Source organism: Petaurus breviceps, unplaced genomic scaffold, assembly GCF_028583685.1.
Source record: "Petaurus breviceps papuanus isolate PSGF00001 unplaced genomic scaffold, PetGlider_PUasm1.0 90639, whole genome shotgun sequence".
NCBI classification, from domain to species: domain Eukaryota; kingdom Metazoa; phylum Chordata; class Mammalia; order Diprotodontia; family Petauridae; genus Petaurus; species Petaurus breviceps.
In genome coordinates, this window is record NW_027187296.1 from 7713820 (window position 1) to 7729953 (window position 16134).

The 16134-nt window shown below is 43.6% G+C and overlaps 2 protein-coding genes across 9 annotated transcripts in view; one reads left to right on the plus strand and one right to left on the minus strand.

Moving 5' to 3' along the window:
• Positions 1-3497, minus strand: part of NUP98 (nucleoporin 98 and 96 precursor) — a 102146-nt gene extending 98649 nt beyond the window's left edge. For 2 of the 3 annotated variants that reach the window (XM_069064721.1, XM_069064719.1), the window contains exon 1: positions 3352-3497. The gene's annotated coding sequence lies outside the window, so the exon portion shown is untranslated. Of the gene's footprint in view, positions 1-3322 lie in introns of all 3 variants that reach the window. The other variant, XM_069064720.1, reaches the window with a different exon arrangement.
• A 4984-nt stretch (positions 3498-8481) lies between these two features.
• PGAP2 (post-GPI attachment to proteins 2) overlaps positions 8482-16134 on the plus strand; it is a 53444-nt gene continuing 45791 nt past the window's right edge. For 5 of the 6 annotated variants that reach the window (XM_069064723.1, XM_069064722.1, XM_069064724.1 and 2 more), the window contains exons 1-2: positions 8482-8762; positions 14753-14927. In XM_069064723.1, the coding sequence (XP_068920824.1) occupies positions 8497-8762; positions 14753-14927 (441 nt within the window). In that variant the 5' untranslated portion in view covers positions 8482-8496. Of the gene's footprint in view, positions 8763-14752; positions 14932-16134 lie in introns of all 6 variants that reach the window. The other variant, XM_069064727.1, reaches the window with a different exon arrangement.

The following is a 16134-nucleotide window of genomic DNA, read 5'->3' on the forward strand; positions in this document are numbered from 1 at the left end:
CAAATTCAGCCTCAGATTCCTATTAGCTGTATGACCGTTGGTAAGTCACAACTTCTATTTGCCCATTTCCCCAACTATAAAATAGGGATGATGGTACCTACCTCCCAGGGTTGTTGTGAGGATCAAATGAACATCCAACACTGTGCCTGGCACATAGTTGGTGCTATAGAAATGCTAATTCCCCTTCCTACAAGAGTAGATCAAAGGTAATCTCAGGACGGCATTAACAGAGATCAGAAAAGGCATACTGGGGAAATGGAGTGTCAGGGGCAAGCATCAGCAAAAAGGCCAATGTAGACAGATCATAGAGTATACAGAGCAACTGCTAGTACATATATTCTTTTATTATAGAATATATGATTTATTATTCTCTCATCCTTTTAGATTTAAACTTCAAATTTTAAAGAAAATAAAATAGATCCCCTTTGTATTCTATTCTAAACCCTTCAAGATTTCAGGAGGGGTGGCTCTTCATAAAACCCCACTTGACTACTCTAGGAGCTGGATGTTCTAATGGTATGCCAGGCTCTCTATAAGACATCACTTGGTATAATGTTATCCTATGAGGGGTTGACAGTCACAGTTAAGAACTATTTTACAATGTGTGTATTCCTGTGTATGCATGTGTGTATATGTATGTATTCCACAATCATTTTGGCAGTCAGTAGTGCTAACATGAACTCTGCCATATACAAAGGTACAGTTTATTTACATTCCACAGCACAGATAGAATGTCCACTTTTTAACTGACATTTAGCTTTTACCAGTTCTCTTCTACTTCCCAAACACTGTTTCCATTTCTGCTTTGTCATCTAAATATAAGCAAAGTGACAAACTGACTCATTCAAGGCCAGAATAAATTTTAATTCAATTTTATAGACTCTCAAATGAAAAGTCCAAAGGAATAATTATCCAGCTGTTCAGGTTCTATTAAATTAAAATTTAAAAAATTAAATTAAGAGAAGCATCATATTGACTTCTTTTCAGGCTTTGTTGGCTTTGAAAAACCTAGTATCTTAATTCAATAAACAAGCCCTTACACACTCACAAAAGACACACCAATAAATATTTACACAAACATAAACAATCTGACAGCACAATCAATATAAGGGAAGTTTTTCAGTAGTCCCATAACAATTCCCTTGAGATTCAATGGCAGACTACCCACACCACAAGTCTATTACTTCTTCTTTCTCCCATAAAGTTAGCTTCTTGCTGCAAAGAAAAAGCACTCTCACAGGTAGTCAGGAAACTCTACTATAATACAGTACTATGCATTGGTTTTGTTTATATAAAAGCACAAGCACCTAAGCATCCCATCAGTATCACCCTTTACGTAAATCATGTACAATACAGTACTATGAATCCTGTAGCAGAGAAGTCTGTCTCCCAGAGTGGATTAAATAAAAAATTATTCTTGTATTTGTTTTCTATATTTGACACTTATTTCTTGTTTTCTATTCCCAGTTTACATTTAGTCATTTAGCAATTCTATCTCTAAAAAGAACATATTTCTATTTTGTCCAATTAGCCATAGCAGTTTTACATATTAAACCTGGAATAATAGAATGTCAAAATAGGAAAAGGAACTTAGAGATAATATATATAGTACAATTTCCCTATTTTACTGATATGGAAAAGAAGACCTGAAGAGGGGAAGTGAATTATCCAAAAATCACACAGAAGATGAGACAGAGCCCCAGAATACCAACCTAGAACTTTTCCCACTACATCAAGCAAATTAAGGTGATTATTTGCAGTTTTATTGACCCCTCTCCTCACCATCATGTATCTCACTGTTCTTCATTAAATGGACAGCTACCTGAAATACACTTCTAAACCTGATTTTAAAACTTAGAAGGGGATACAACCAGCCCTGGGGAGAGAACATTTACTGCCATACTAGACATATACTAAAAGGCTTGGAACATAATAAACACTTAATAGACACTTACCATTTATTCATGCTAAACTGAAATGTCTCCCTGAGATTTTCAACATCTCAAGAATGCCTATCTCTGTCTACTCAAAGTGGCCACAAACTGCTCTAACACCAGAGGCAAAACCTCAATAAGGGCAAATTGGGAGAGTTCCATCAGGATAAATGCAGTGTAGCAGTAAAGCGTTCTGGACTGGGAAGCAGATCATCTCAGTTCTAGTCTTGGCTCTGACACTGACTCACCTTGTGAAGGCCACTAATCTGGGCCCTCAGCTCCCCAAGGGTTAAAATGAAGAGTCAAGACTTGATAATTTCCCCTTCACCTTTAACAATCTATGAATCTAAGTTTCCTCCCCTAGCTCTGAAGTGTGTGTAGTGACAAGCCATCTTGCCTTTAAATCAAAAGTACAAAACAATTAAACAGGATAACGGAAGAGGTACCTAATATGCACTCCAAAACGATTAACACCAGAAGGATCAGTCCACTCAACTGATCTCCCCCCAATCATATCATAATTTTATTTTGGAATCAACATTTTCATCCTACCATCTCTATTTTCTTTGCTTCCTAGTTCGAAAAAAAAAAATGTACTGAGTTAATTGACTCAGCTTGGTACTTCTAAGTGTTCCTAAATTCCGGTCTTTCTAACGTTAAAAAAAAAATCAAGTCTCTGGAAAAACAAAGAATCTCTTATAAATTTCTAATCTTAGCTTCCCACGTGAAGCAGCATCTCAACCTCATTTTTCCTAGAAAAGAAATTAAAAAGAAGCACTACCAGATTATCCACTCCAGGATCTTTGGGTCCTAGATCTTAAATTCTTTAAATCCTTTTTCAAGACTGAGAATGAAACCTGACACAGCAGATACTGAATATATATTTGTAAAATAAAATAAGGATAAAAATGCAGTAGCCTTACTTCAGCCTACTTTCCCCTCACTGCCCTCCATCCTCTAAGAACCTAGGTCCCTAGTCTCCAATTCCAACCTAAAATCTTTACCCAGGAAACCCTTGGTACCATAGATTATCCCCCAACCCAAGAGATCTGTAGCATAAAAGATGCCCAATCTCACCCCCAACAAACCCAGTAAGAGCTCTCTCTCTCTCTGGCCCTTAGATTCCACACGTTAGACCCTGGACTCCTGAACCTCGAGAACCAGGATACTCCCGGGAGCGCACCAAACACACAAATCCCCAAACCCTCTCCCTTGAGGCAACCCCAGCTCCTCCCCCATGCCGAAACCAAGGGTCGCGGGGTCGGCGGGTCGTGGGCCCCGCCCCCGTTGTACGGGACCGTGAGGAGCGCGCGGCCTCGTCTCTCTAGGAAGGGGCGGCCCTGAGCTCAGCTTGGCCCCAGTCTCATTCTCGTCTCAGAGCCACGCACCTGGCCGGCCACCGTCGCCGATTCCTTACCAAAGGGCTGCGTCCCCCGTACGAAGGGACTGAAAATCGTCCTCCTCCCGCCGCCGCTGGGAACGCGCGCGGCCGCCACGAAACCGCCGCCGCCCCCGCCGCCGCCGCCGCCCGGGCTGCTCTGCGCGCGGTGTTCGACTGCGTCACACGCCGGTTGTCGTCATAAGCGCGCCACGAGCGCTTCTTTCTCGCCGCGCTTGCATTGGCCGTCCTGGCCGCCACTCGACGGTGGCCCCGATGCTCATTGGCCAAAGTGTCGTTTGAAACCGAACGTGAATCGAACTTTGAGGGTGGGGGCGGGGTAAGGGGGAGAGAAATAAGGACGAAGGGAGATAGGGAGGAGATGGGGGTGGGGAAGAAGGAAACAGGCTGGGGAAGGGGAAAGAAAAGGATGGAATAGCTAATGAAGGAACGAGGAAAGGAGGGAGTAGTCCCGCCCTCCTCAATCACCACATTACGATTGGCTGGGAATGCACCTTTGCGTCACAGAAGGGAACCTAAAACCGGAGCTGGGAGGGGGCGGGAAAATGATGTCGCCTTCAGGCCCCGCCTTATTGCATTCTTAGGTTGGGTTGGCGGAGGGAGCCAGCGCAGTACCTCCTTCGACCAATCAGAAGGAAGAATACATCGGATGGCATGGCAACTCAGCCTTTGCTTGCAAGGGCTTCTGGGAAAGTTCTTCCTACCTGCTAAATTCTGCACGTTTCAATTCCCCACGACTTCCTATGCTGTTACCATGTGCGTTGCCTAGGACAATCAAGTAGCCCCGCCTCGCAGAGGCGTGGGGATGGGAAGATCCCGGGATGCGTTATTGGGGTCTAGTTATTTAATTATTCCATCTCTCCTTCCCCGTTTCCCTCTGCCCCTACCACCACAGATCCTTTTCGGAGAAGCCTCTCATGCCCAAGGGGTCCCACTGTCTTTTAATACATGCCCCCCCACGACACCCTGAAGTACTGCTTCTAACTGAAAAAAGTCCCCCTGAATCTGTCCTCTCTCCCCCCCCCCCGCCATCATTCAAACACTTCAGTCAGACTCAGAAAACAGATATGACGCACAACCCATGTCGACAAACATTAAGGGTTTACTGTGTGACAAACACATACCCCCTTGAATATCTTAACAAGCAGCAGGAATGTACGAGGGCATCTATGAGCACCCATTCTATCCTCCCCAAGACAACCCTAAACTAGTATGTGTATTTCCCAACCCATCCCATTCGCATTTAGTGCAATTTGCTCATTCAATAGTAATAGCTCACATGTACCTAATGCTTTAAGGTTTGCGAAGTCCTTTTGCAAAATATACTTTATCTCATTTTGGCCTCACGAGAATCCTGTGAGGTAAGTACTGTTATTCCCACTATACAGATATGGAAACTAAGGCTCACAGAGTTGTGACTTGCCCAGCTAGTAATTATCTGAAATGGGAGTAGGACCTAGGTCTTCCTAAATCCAAGTCTAGCACTGTATCTGCTACATTGAAGAAATATTTAGGAGGCATAGGAAGACAAAATCAGGTCTAAGAAGGAGTTAAAGACTCCAAACAGATTACTGTAATATTAAATTACATGATAAGTGAATTAGAGAACCACAAAACAAAACGTCATGTAAAGTCTGCTGGGGAATCAGAGAGGTTGATCAAGGAAGGTCTTGGAAGAGGTGGCATTAGAATTAGGTTTTGGGGTATAGGTAAGAATTAAATTAAGAAGGGAAGGCAGGACATGTCAGGAATAAAGAACAAGGAGAAAGCATGGTGTGTTTTTGCAAAACAGTGTCTTCCAGGATGGCAGGAACATAGAAATTAATATGAGATTAGTCTAGAAAGATATGGTGACACCAAGTTGTAGAGGAGTTTGAACTTGGGAAGCAATATGTAGCCACTGAATATGTTCAGGTAGAGAAGTGACAGCTAGATTTCTCTATAAGAATTATTCTGGAACTGGTATAGAAGGAGGAGAGTGTTCAATAAATAGTCCTGGAGGTTGCCAATGGGGGGCTAGTACTGGAATACTGGCAAAATAAATAGAAAAAAAAAGAGAATGAGTTTAAGAAATGTGTAAATGGAATCAACAGGACTTGATAACAATTAGATTTGGAGAGAGTGAGGGAGTCAAGACTTGGGATTTCATTGGGATAGGGAATTTAGACAGTTAGGAATCTGCCTTTACCAGTACAGATCTGGGAACTGTTCTGCAACATAGACAGACAGACAGATAGATAGATAGATAGATAGATAGATAGATAGATAGATAGATAGATAGATAGATATTGTCTTAGAGAGCTGCCTGGGGCACTGAAAGGTTAAATAAGTATTTTCAAAAAATTTTTATTAATTAATTGATTTTTAGTTTTTAGCATTCATTTCCACAAGATTTTAAATTACAATTTTTTCTCCCGGTTTTTCCCCTACTCCCACTCCAAAAAAGCAAGTCTATTGAATATCCCTTCCCCCAATCTGTTCTCTCTTATATCCTCCCCCATCACCCTCCTAACTTTCTAGTAGGTCAAGATGGACTTCTACCCCAATGCCTGTATATCTTATTTCCCAGTTGCATGTAAAATTTTTTTTAAACATTTGTTTTTAAAAAGAAGTTAAATAACTTTGCAGGGCCACAAGCCATTTGTTTCAGAGGATAGGCTTGAATTTAAGTGTTTCTGATGCCAAGATGGGCTCTGTATCTACTATACCATGCTGCCTATCTAACTGGATTTGAGAAGTAAAAGGGAGGGAAGAGTAAAAGTTAACACAATAGTTTTGAAAATGGGAAACAATGAATATTACAAGGAATGAATGAATGAAAAAACCATTGGTTTAAGGCTTTTGTTAAAGTGCCAAGCATTTTGGTAAGCACTAGGGTGCAAATACAAAAGCAATGACAGTCCTCAAGGAGCTTACATTCCACTAAAAGAAACTATATATGTGGGAGGGTGGTAGCCAGGCTGGAACACTTTGGTCCAGAAAGTTAAGAGGATGGTGAATGGGGACCCTGGGGAGTAAATTGACATACCCCAAACAGAACAATGGCCAAGCAAATTTAATCATGGTTCATCCTTACAGAACAGGAATTGAGAGGAGGGAGTGAAGTGAAAGCTGACAAGGGTTTTCCTAGAATAGGGAGAATTTAGAAAAGAATGAGCTCAGTTTGGGTTAGGTTGAAGTATAGATGAGACATCCAGGTAGAATAGTCTGGAAGGCAGCTGAAATGCTATTCTGGAGTTCAGAAGAAAAGCTAAAACCTGAGCTCTGTAGACTTGTCATCTGCATAGAGGTAGAAGTGGAAGCTGTGAGAGTAAATGAGAGTGCTAAAGCAGATACTGGTAATAACTAGCATTTACATAAGGGTTTAAGGTATTTTTGCAAAGTGCCTTACAAATATTTCATCTTCATGACAATCATGGGGATTAGGTGCTATTATTATAATCCCTATTTTACCAATGAGAAAACTGAGGCAGAGAGAAGTTAAAGGACTTTCCCAGAGTCACATAGCTAGAATGTGTCCAAGGTCAGATATAAGTCTTTCTGATTTCAGGTCCAGCACTCGAATGATTCTTAGCTTAAATAGTGTAGAGAAGGTGGTTAAGGATAGACTCATAAGGAACACCTACATTAAAAGGTCAGGAAAAGGAAGAACACTAGAGAGAAACTGTTATAAAAATAGGAGAACCAGGAGTCGATGCCAAGAGAGGAGAAAGTATTCAGTAGGAGGATGTGGTCAATGATATCAGAAATAATAGATCAAGGAGGATAAAATATGAAAATAAAATCACTGGATTTGGCATTTAGGAGGCAATAAATCATCGGTTTTTAGAACTGAAAGAGGTTTTAGCGACCACCTGCTCTCATCTTCTTTCTGGTTTTCCTAATTTCCTGACTTCCTTTAAGACTCAGTTCAAATCCTAGTCTTCATTCTGAGATTATCTTCCATTTATACTGTATTTATCATATATTTACACACACATCTTGTATATACATATTTACATGTATACATCTATATATTTACACATTGTTTCTCCCATTAGAATATGAACTCCTTGAATGCAGGAGGAAAATACATTTTTTTCCCCTTTTCTTTGTATCCCTAGGGTTTATAAATGCTTTGCTTCTTAACCTGGCAGACTAACTGAAAGAAGTATGATAGAATAGATTAGATGCCAGAGAGAAAAGGAGCGGCTGCCTCTTTCCCCTTAGAAGTTCTGGAAGAAGACAAAAGGCATGGTACTACAGTAGATGAGTTGCCTTGAAGTATTCTTGTTAGTATTATATGGAACCATTAAGAGGTTTACTTAGATCATTAAGACAAAGCCAGAACACCTGGAACCTGTTCAGGAAATGTTTCCTGAGCTCTAGGGAATAAATATTTGTTGATTATGGAAGGTGGTTTCCCGGAGGGAATATTCTGCAGACAGCTGAGTCCCAGATTACTATAGTTGATCCTGTCTCCCTTTTCCGGGGCTGGCTCCTGCATTCCCAGGGCTAAATTAAGGTGTAAGGCGCCCTCTCCTGGACCACACTAAACTCCTGGGACCAAAAATGGCTAGGAGGAATTTGTGGCTCAAAGCCCTCCCTATGCCTGGGCAAAAAGAAAGTAGTTCGTATTTATTTTGTCCATATCTAGTATGTACTTAGATCTATCCATGCTGTCTCCCCCAAGAGAAGACACGCTCCTAGAAGTCGGTGGCTTTGATTTTGGTCTTTGTATTCCCAGCATTTAACTCGGGGCTTTGCATATAGCGGCTGCTTAATAAATACTTATTGATGCATTGCTAGATATCCTATTCCTCTATTATCAGTGGTGTTTCCATACCCCTTTCCCTAAGTATCAAGGTTTCCGATCTCTGCTGGGGAATAAGGAGCCAGGTGTCCTGATTTATGCTCTGAGAAAAGGACTGGATTCCAAATTCTAAAGAGAGCAGTGGAGAACACGGACTGAGGTTCCCAATCATCAGAGGAAATAGGGGCGCTCTCGGGTTTTGCTAGAAGGGCAAGGGCCAGATTGCTGATTTCTGCCCTCCGGGGCTCGGGGTCTGCCCAGGTCTTGCTCTGGCGCAGAACAGCTACTGTGGCAGACCTGAAGGACAGAAGTTTGGGCTTCAGAGTGGGTTTAGGGTCACAGAGAGGTGGGTAGGAGAGTAATAAGAGGAAATGAGGGTTTTGAAGAAGTGGGAAGGGAGAGAGGGGGCGCATAGCCATGTCTTGCCCCCACTTCGTCCCCAGGAGCTACCGGGTGAGTGGAGAGGGATTTGGGGCAGGGAACAGAGGGAAGGGGGCCCCAAGAGCAGGGGTTCCAGTCGCCAATCCCTTCCCCAGCTCTGGCTCCGCCTCCCGACCCCGCCTCTCCGGTCCGGCTCTCGGGCCTGCGCGGGCGCGGCCTTGTCGCCTCCGGACCCCGGCCGTCCGGCCGCCCCGGGGTAAGTGGCCGCGGCTTGGGGGGAAGGAAGCAAGGTGGGCCTCCTGCAGCCTGGACCAGGAAGGAGAGGGTACGCGGGTTTAGTCCCGGCCCTTGGAGGGCGCGGCCACGCGTGGTCCCACTTCCGTGCCTCAACCCCGACATTGCCCGTGGGCATCCCCTACCTTCCCCTGGCACTCCCCTTCCCTCCCTACCCAGCACGTCGGCCCCTCCCCCGGGATCCGGCCCCTAAGCGGCCGTATTCTATTTCACATCCCAGCCCACCCCTTGAGAAAACCGGCAATGGGGGCAGGCAGCCTTCCTGCGCCACATTTGTGGTGCCCACCTGTCCCTGGAACCACGCGTGTCCCCAGCCCGAGGGCGCCTCCTACTCCCTTCCGCCCGCTACTGAGGGCTGTCTTTCTCTCCGGCGCTCCCCCTCCCCCTTTTCAATTTCACTTTCCACTGGCTCGGAATCTGGGTGACCTGGCGGTGGAAGGATGATGAACCTTTAACCACCTCAGGCAGGGAAAGCCCAGAGGTTTATATTCCAAGGGTTACAACCCTTTCCTACCACATACTCAGAGTAGCAATGTGACCTTGGGCAAGTCTCTTCCAGTTTGGGGGCCTCAGTTTCCTCATTTAGAAGAATCCTGTCTGGGCCTCCCATACTGGCCTGTTCGGAAGAGCAGAGGAAATAAGGAATGGGTAATCGACTGGTATCTCCTAGCCTCTATGTGTGAAGACATATTATTATTGTGAAGATTGCGTGGTATAGGGAAAAGACACCTGATCTGAGGCTCAGGAGATTTGGGTTCTTAGTCCAGGCTTTGTGATTTACTAGCTATATGACCCTGGGCAAGTCACTTCTCTTTGAGACTTAGTTAATTTATCTGTAAAATGGGAACAATAATATTTCCATTACAAGATTATTGAGTGGAAGGTATTGTCATTGGTAAGGAGTGATAATATTGCAAAGAGTCCACTTTCTAAGGGAAAATTTCATAGAATTATCTAAAAGTCAGCTGTTCTCTTTTGATAGTAACAAGTTTCCTGTCAATGGAAGTGGAGTTGGGGGGGTGGGGAGGAGGAGGGTATTGGGGAGGAGGAAGGTGTTGGATGATCATTTGTCTAGCCTGTTGCAGGAGTTTTCTGTTATGGTATGGGTTGTATGACTAGATAGCCTTTATGGTCCCCACCAAAACTGATATTATGTGATTCTGTAATTTTTTTTAAAGCTTCCACAAATCTTGATTAAAATCAATAATTCGCTCCTTGGGTTTATCCTGATTTTCCAGTGACCAATGGGGAGATTCATTATGTGGCCACACCTGGCACAACTAGGACCAAGGAGGGAAAGTTATAGGACAGTAGATTTCAGTTTGAAGTAGGAGAAAACTTTCAAACAATTAAAATTTGCCCCACAAAGGAACAGGCTGCCTTGAGAGGAAATGAACTTTACCTTAACTAGAGCTTCTAAGCAGATGAATGAAAGGATTCTTTGATAGGGAGGGAGTTTGGAGTAGATGTCTTCTGAGGTCCCTTTCATCTCTGAGAAGTTGGTTCAAGAAAGATTTATTGAGTGACTACTTTGTAGGAGACCCTGTGCTGAGGATACGAAGACCAAAAAAACCCTCCAAAACCCAATAGGCCCTGCCTTAAAGGTGCTTATATTCCACTTGGAAGAAGCAGCAGATAGAGATAAGTATATACAAAGTGATTAGTCCCTCAAGAACTAACAACTGGGGAATCAAGAAAGGTCACATCTAGGATGATTCTTGAGATTTCTAAGCTGTCTCATGATCTTCAGGAGCAGAATGGACTCTGTGGGTCATTTTGCCAACCTCCCTTTTCCAATGAAGAGCTGGTGGAGTAAAAATAGTCCTGAATTTAGGAGTGAGAAGACCAGAGTTCTAGTCTTAACTCTGCTGTAAATTGATTCTCTGTGTGTGTGTGTGTGTGTGTGTGTGTGTGTGTGTGTGTGGAGTATGTAGGGGTGGGGTAGGGTTGGAGTGGGAGGTTGGGGACAGACCTCAGTCTCAAATAAAAAGCTGAGAGGTCTGGACTTTTTTTTCTGTGGCCCATGGGAAGTCCTGGGTTCTTCCTGAGCAAGGATCAGAGTTAATCTGTGGAAAAGTGTGGAAAAGCCCCTTGGATGGTAGGGATGGAGGGGGAGTTACTGGAAACGAAGAAGCCGATTAGTAGTGTATGGCAGGAATCTAGCCAGAAAAGAATAACTGAGTCCTGGTCTTACGTAGGAGCCATGGGGATACAGGGGAAGAAATATACAAGGCAGAATGTTACAAAGGAGAAGGCATAGAATTTAGAGATAGAATGTCTGACCTTGAATTTTACAAATGGGGAAATGGAGGCTGAGAGGACTAAATGATGTGCCCCTGGGTAAATGTAGTAAGTTTTTGAAGCAGGATTTGAATTCACACCTTCCTGAATCCAACTTCAGTGCTGAGTCTTTGGTGTCATTTTGCTATGTGTTGTCTCTTTCCCTTTGTCGTGGTTTCTCTATGCCTGTGTTTTTCTGTTCCTCCAATCCCCTAATTCTGTTCACCTCTCTACCAATGAGTGTCTTTCCCTATCCATTTCTCTCTCCTTTCACATTCACTTTGTGTCTCTGACTTTTTCTGTCTAGAGAAGAGAGACCAGATAAAGGATTGTTCATTTGACCTTCAGGAGAAGGGGCTCCCAGAGCCATTTATTATCCCCTTTCTTAGTGGCTGTCTGTCTGGCCTCAAAATTGCACTCAAAAAATTGCCTCAAAATCGACCCAATCCTGTTCAGAGCAACCCAGGTCAACCAGTCTGTCCTGATCCCTCTTGTGTGCCTAACTCTTTTCCTGGTGAGATTAGGATGGTCCCCCTCTCTCCTCTAGAAGCCTCCAGTCATTAGAAGGGAAACAGTCCCTGCTGGAGAGTTCTAGTTTGAAAGGGAGACAAAACAACTTCCCCCACACACACCCAAAGCCCCACCCTCCATGGGCTCTGGAACATGATAGATCCTGGGGAAACAATTCTATGAATGCCTCTCACCAGTTTGGGAGTAAACCTAATTTTGCAGAGTCTTTTAAATGGGTGTCACGTGAACCAGGAGTTGCTGCCTCTGCCCTGATGTTGAAAGTGTTCTGCTGCCTGTCTGCTGGAGCCCCAGAATCCTGACCTCCCTGGGGAGTGGCTCTCTCAGCACTCATGTAGGTAAAACAGGCCTGGTGAGAGACCAAGCCAACTAAGATGGGCCTGCCTAATTTCCCTCTTTGCCCCACCCCAGAGCAACTCAAGAACAGGATAGAAGTTTCATGCCTGGGCTGACTTGTGTAGGCCTTAGGCTTAGAGTCAGTGCTGAAGTCTATGGTCTCTCTCAAGGGAGGAAGATCTTCTGGCTCCCAAGAGAGCCTGGTGGCCTGGAATTAGAATCATGTGAGGTAGGTCCAGAGGAATTCAGTTCTGACCAGCTGAGATCAGCAGACTAACCCCTCTGGTTGGTTCTATGGGCAGACTGGGCTGGACTGGGTTAGGTTGGGGGAGAGCAGGTTTAGGGGAGGTAGATTCTAGGGTTACATTAAGAATTATCTCATGGAATACAATTAAAGCCTGACTTCCTGTTCTTTCACCTGGGGAGATCATTAGAGAAAGGACTCTGACAAGTCCTGCCCTAGTCAAGGCTAACCCTCATCAAAAGGTCTGGGCAAGACCTAGGGTCCCAAGACATAGAATCACACCTGTTCCCTCTCGAACTCTCCCCTTCCCACTGTCCAGAGGGATCAGATCATCTAACTTATTCCTAGACCCTGATATGACCAATCCCCCATTCATTATAGCTTTCTCCTGGAGTCTCCAAATTCCCTTTTTCTTTTTGGAGGAGGGAAAGCAGGGCAATTGGGATTAAGTGACTTGCCCAAGGTCACACAACTACTAGGTGTTAAGTGTCTGAAGCTGGATTTAAGTCAGGTCCTCCTGACTCCAGAGCCTGTACTCTATTCACTGTACCACCTAGCCTTCCCTAAATTCCAATTTCTTGAGGAGATCCCAGCTTGGATAGCCCAGCTTTGGAGCTGTATATACTGTTCCCCCAGTGGGCTCACCTTTGACTCCAGGCCTGCACTTTGAAACTCTTGTGTTTGTCTGTCCAAATCCTCCCTTTATACTTTAAGGTCCCACTCAAGGCCCACTTTTTCCAGGAAACTCTCTTCTTTCTCTGAACACCAAATACAACTTTTTGTCCACCTTTCATTTAATAATTAGCACATACTGTCTCCTGAGGTTTAGCTGCCCACATATAAGTCTAGTCTCACCAAGCAGTCTGGAGTGAGGTACACCAGATTGCAGACCAATGCATTTTTTTAATTTTTAATTTTATATAAAATTCCTTTTAATTTTCGATATAAAACAGATCGCTGGGATTCCACTGTTTTTTTCTTTACAAATTACATCCTAGATACAGGTGTGATTCCAAGAAATTTCATCCCATTGGCTAGGACAGAACGGACAGCTTTAAAAAGATGAAGTCTGGCCTCAGCTATTTCAGGGAGCCTGCCTTTTATAAGAAGTGTTTTGTGAGCCACAGCTGTAAGATGACTCAGTGTTAAAAGGTAGCTGACAATATGCCTGGGTTGAAGATCCTGAGAGGATTTATAAAGCGCCTCATCATACCTGAGGAGATGTTGGAGTATGGAAACAGACTGTGGGTCTTGTAAGCAAGCTGCATTAATGTTTCTCAGAGGACCATATTCAAATGTCTCTTCTAAACTAGACAGCCTAGCATGTGTGTACTGCAGGTAAACACCTGTATCACCTCGACTCTGAAAAATTCAGTCCCAGTTAAACTTATAATCAGACAACAGGTAACCTTTGAAGTCCTGAATAATGAGTGCTGTAACTCCAACTCTCAGCAGCCCAAAAGAAGTGTCCAGTACAGCAAAACTTGTTTCTGCCTCTGACCCTAAACCTCTGGGTGAGATTCCATGAGAAAATTCTTAACGACACAAAAGCAAGAGACCAGAAAGTCGGATTGGAGCCTGGTCTGAGCTGGAGTTCTGAGTTTCACCCTTAATCTCTGATGAGAGCCTGGCAAGGAACAGACCTGCTTATGTCTTAGTACCAGGGACTTTACAGATAGTAAGATTTTTTTTTTAAAGCAATCGGGGTTAACTTGCTCAAGGTTACACGGCCAGTTATTTCCAGGTGTGGTGCTGAGTATCTGAGCCCGGATTTGATCCAGGTCATCCCGACACTGGAGCCGGTGCTCTTACTCGCTAAACCACCTGGCCACCCCTAAGCAATTGGGGTTAAGTAACTTGCTCAAGGTTACACGGCCAGGTGTTTCTGGGTGGGTGCTAAGTGTCTGAGCCCAGGATTCGATCTCCAGGTCTTCTCAACACTGGAGCCGGTGCTCTTACTCGCTGTGGTACCTGGCCGCCCCTCAGATACTAAGATTTACAGCTGGAAACAACCTTATAAATCATTTAATCCAGGGTTCCATGAACTTATTATAGTTGGTTTCCTTTATTATCCTACTTATTTTGTGCATGTAAAAACATGATTCTGAGGAGTCCTTAGGTTTTACCAGACTTTGAAGGGGTCTTTGACACAAAAAAAAGTTTAAAAACTCTGAGATTTAGTCTAACACACTCATTTTCCAGATAGGAATACTGAGGCTTAAAGAGTAGACTTGATTTGTAAATGGTCATGTTACAAGTCAGGATCATAGCTAGAACTTAAACCCAAGTGTTTTGACTTCTAGTCCAAAACATTTTCATGGTTTTGTCCAGACCTAACCTGTTCTTAGGCCTCTTCTAACTCTTCTACCTCAGCTATTGCCTGGTTTTCTCAGTGTGGACAAATCTTTCATCTTTCAGTCCTCAGTTTTCTGAAGTGTAGGATCATTGACCTGTAAGGATCTTTATAGTTCTGCAATTCCATGTCTGTGCCTCTGTGTTATTCCCTAAAAGAGAAAAACCCCAGCCTGGGCCCCTAACGCCCCTGCTCCTTTCCCTCCCTGCAGGTCCAACAGAATGTACCAAGTTCCACTGCCTCTGGAGCGGGATGGAACTCTGTTCCGGCTGCGCTTCACTGTTGTGGCTATGGCTACTGTCTCCTGCCCCCTTTTGGCCTTTCTCTTCTGTGTCATCTGGTCCCTGTTCTTCCACTTCACGGAGACCACATCCACCCATTGTGGGGTAGGCTGGTGATGGTGAGGTGGGACTTGGGCTTGTGTTGGGGCCTGGGAAAGGCAAATAGCAGATGGGAGGCAGAGGGTGGGTCCTTTGGCCTCTGAGAAGGAAAGTATAGAAATTCAGATCTCAGAGAAGGCCACTAGCTTTCCTGGGAAATGTGGAAAAAGCAGAAAAGGGTTTGGTTTTGCTTTTTAAAGTCTTATTGATAATTTTTTTAACTTAACCATCGCTTCACATTCTTTCTTAATAGAGTCCTTCCTTGTAACATATAATTATGAGCAAGACAGACAAATCATCACATTGACCATGTCATGCTTTATTCATCGCCATTACCTCTCTGCTGAATGGTGTAGGGCAGGCTTCATTGTTAGTCCTTTAAAGTGGACCATGATTGGTCACCACCTTGAGTAGAGTTCTGAAGTCTTTCAATGTAAATGCCCTTTGCAATTTTGTGAACATTGTATAAATTACTTTCCTGGCTCTACTTACTTCACTCTGCATCATTTCATAGAAGTTATTTTTTTCCAAATTTGTCCAGGTTCTTCATATTAGTCATTTTTACAATAATATTCCATCACATTCTTATTCCACAGATTGTTCCCCTTTTTACCAATAGATGGGCACACGTGTTGTTTCTTTGCTATTACCAAAAGTTCTGCTGCAAATATTGTTGCAAATATGGGCACCTTCCCTTGGGGTATATGCCTAAGTATTGCAGGGGTACAATAGTGTGTAGAGTTTAAGTTTTAGTGCAATTTCAAATTGTTTTCTAGAATAGTTGGGCCAATTCCTAGTTCTATCAATAGTGCATCTCTCTTCTCATAGCTCCTCAAACAGTTGTCATTTTCCTTTTTTGTCATTTTTGCGGCCATGATGGAAATTAAGGTAAACTGATACAATAAAGTTCCAATTATGTTCCCTTTATTAGCAAGGCTGGCATTTACCAATAAAAGAGGTCAATGGTTCCTCAGTAGCCAAAGACCCTGAGTTAGGGACAATAGGATCTTTTATAGTGATTATAATAAGATGACAGAGCAAATCTCAAGTAACATAGGTATGTCTTCTTCTAATTGGCTAGACATTTTTTTTTTTAATTTTTAAGCAATCGGGGTTAAGTAACTTGCTCAAGGTTACACGGCCAGTTATTTCTGGGTGTGGTGCTGAGTGTCTGAGCCCGGGATTCGATCTCCAGGTCGTCCCAACACTGGAG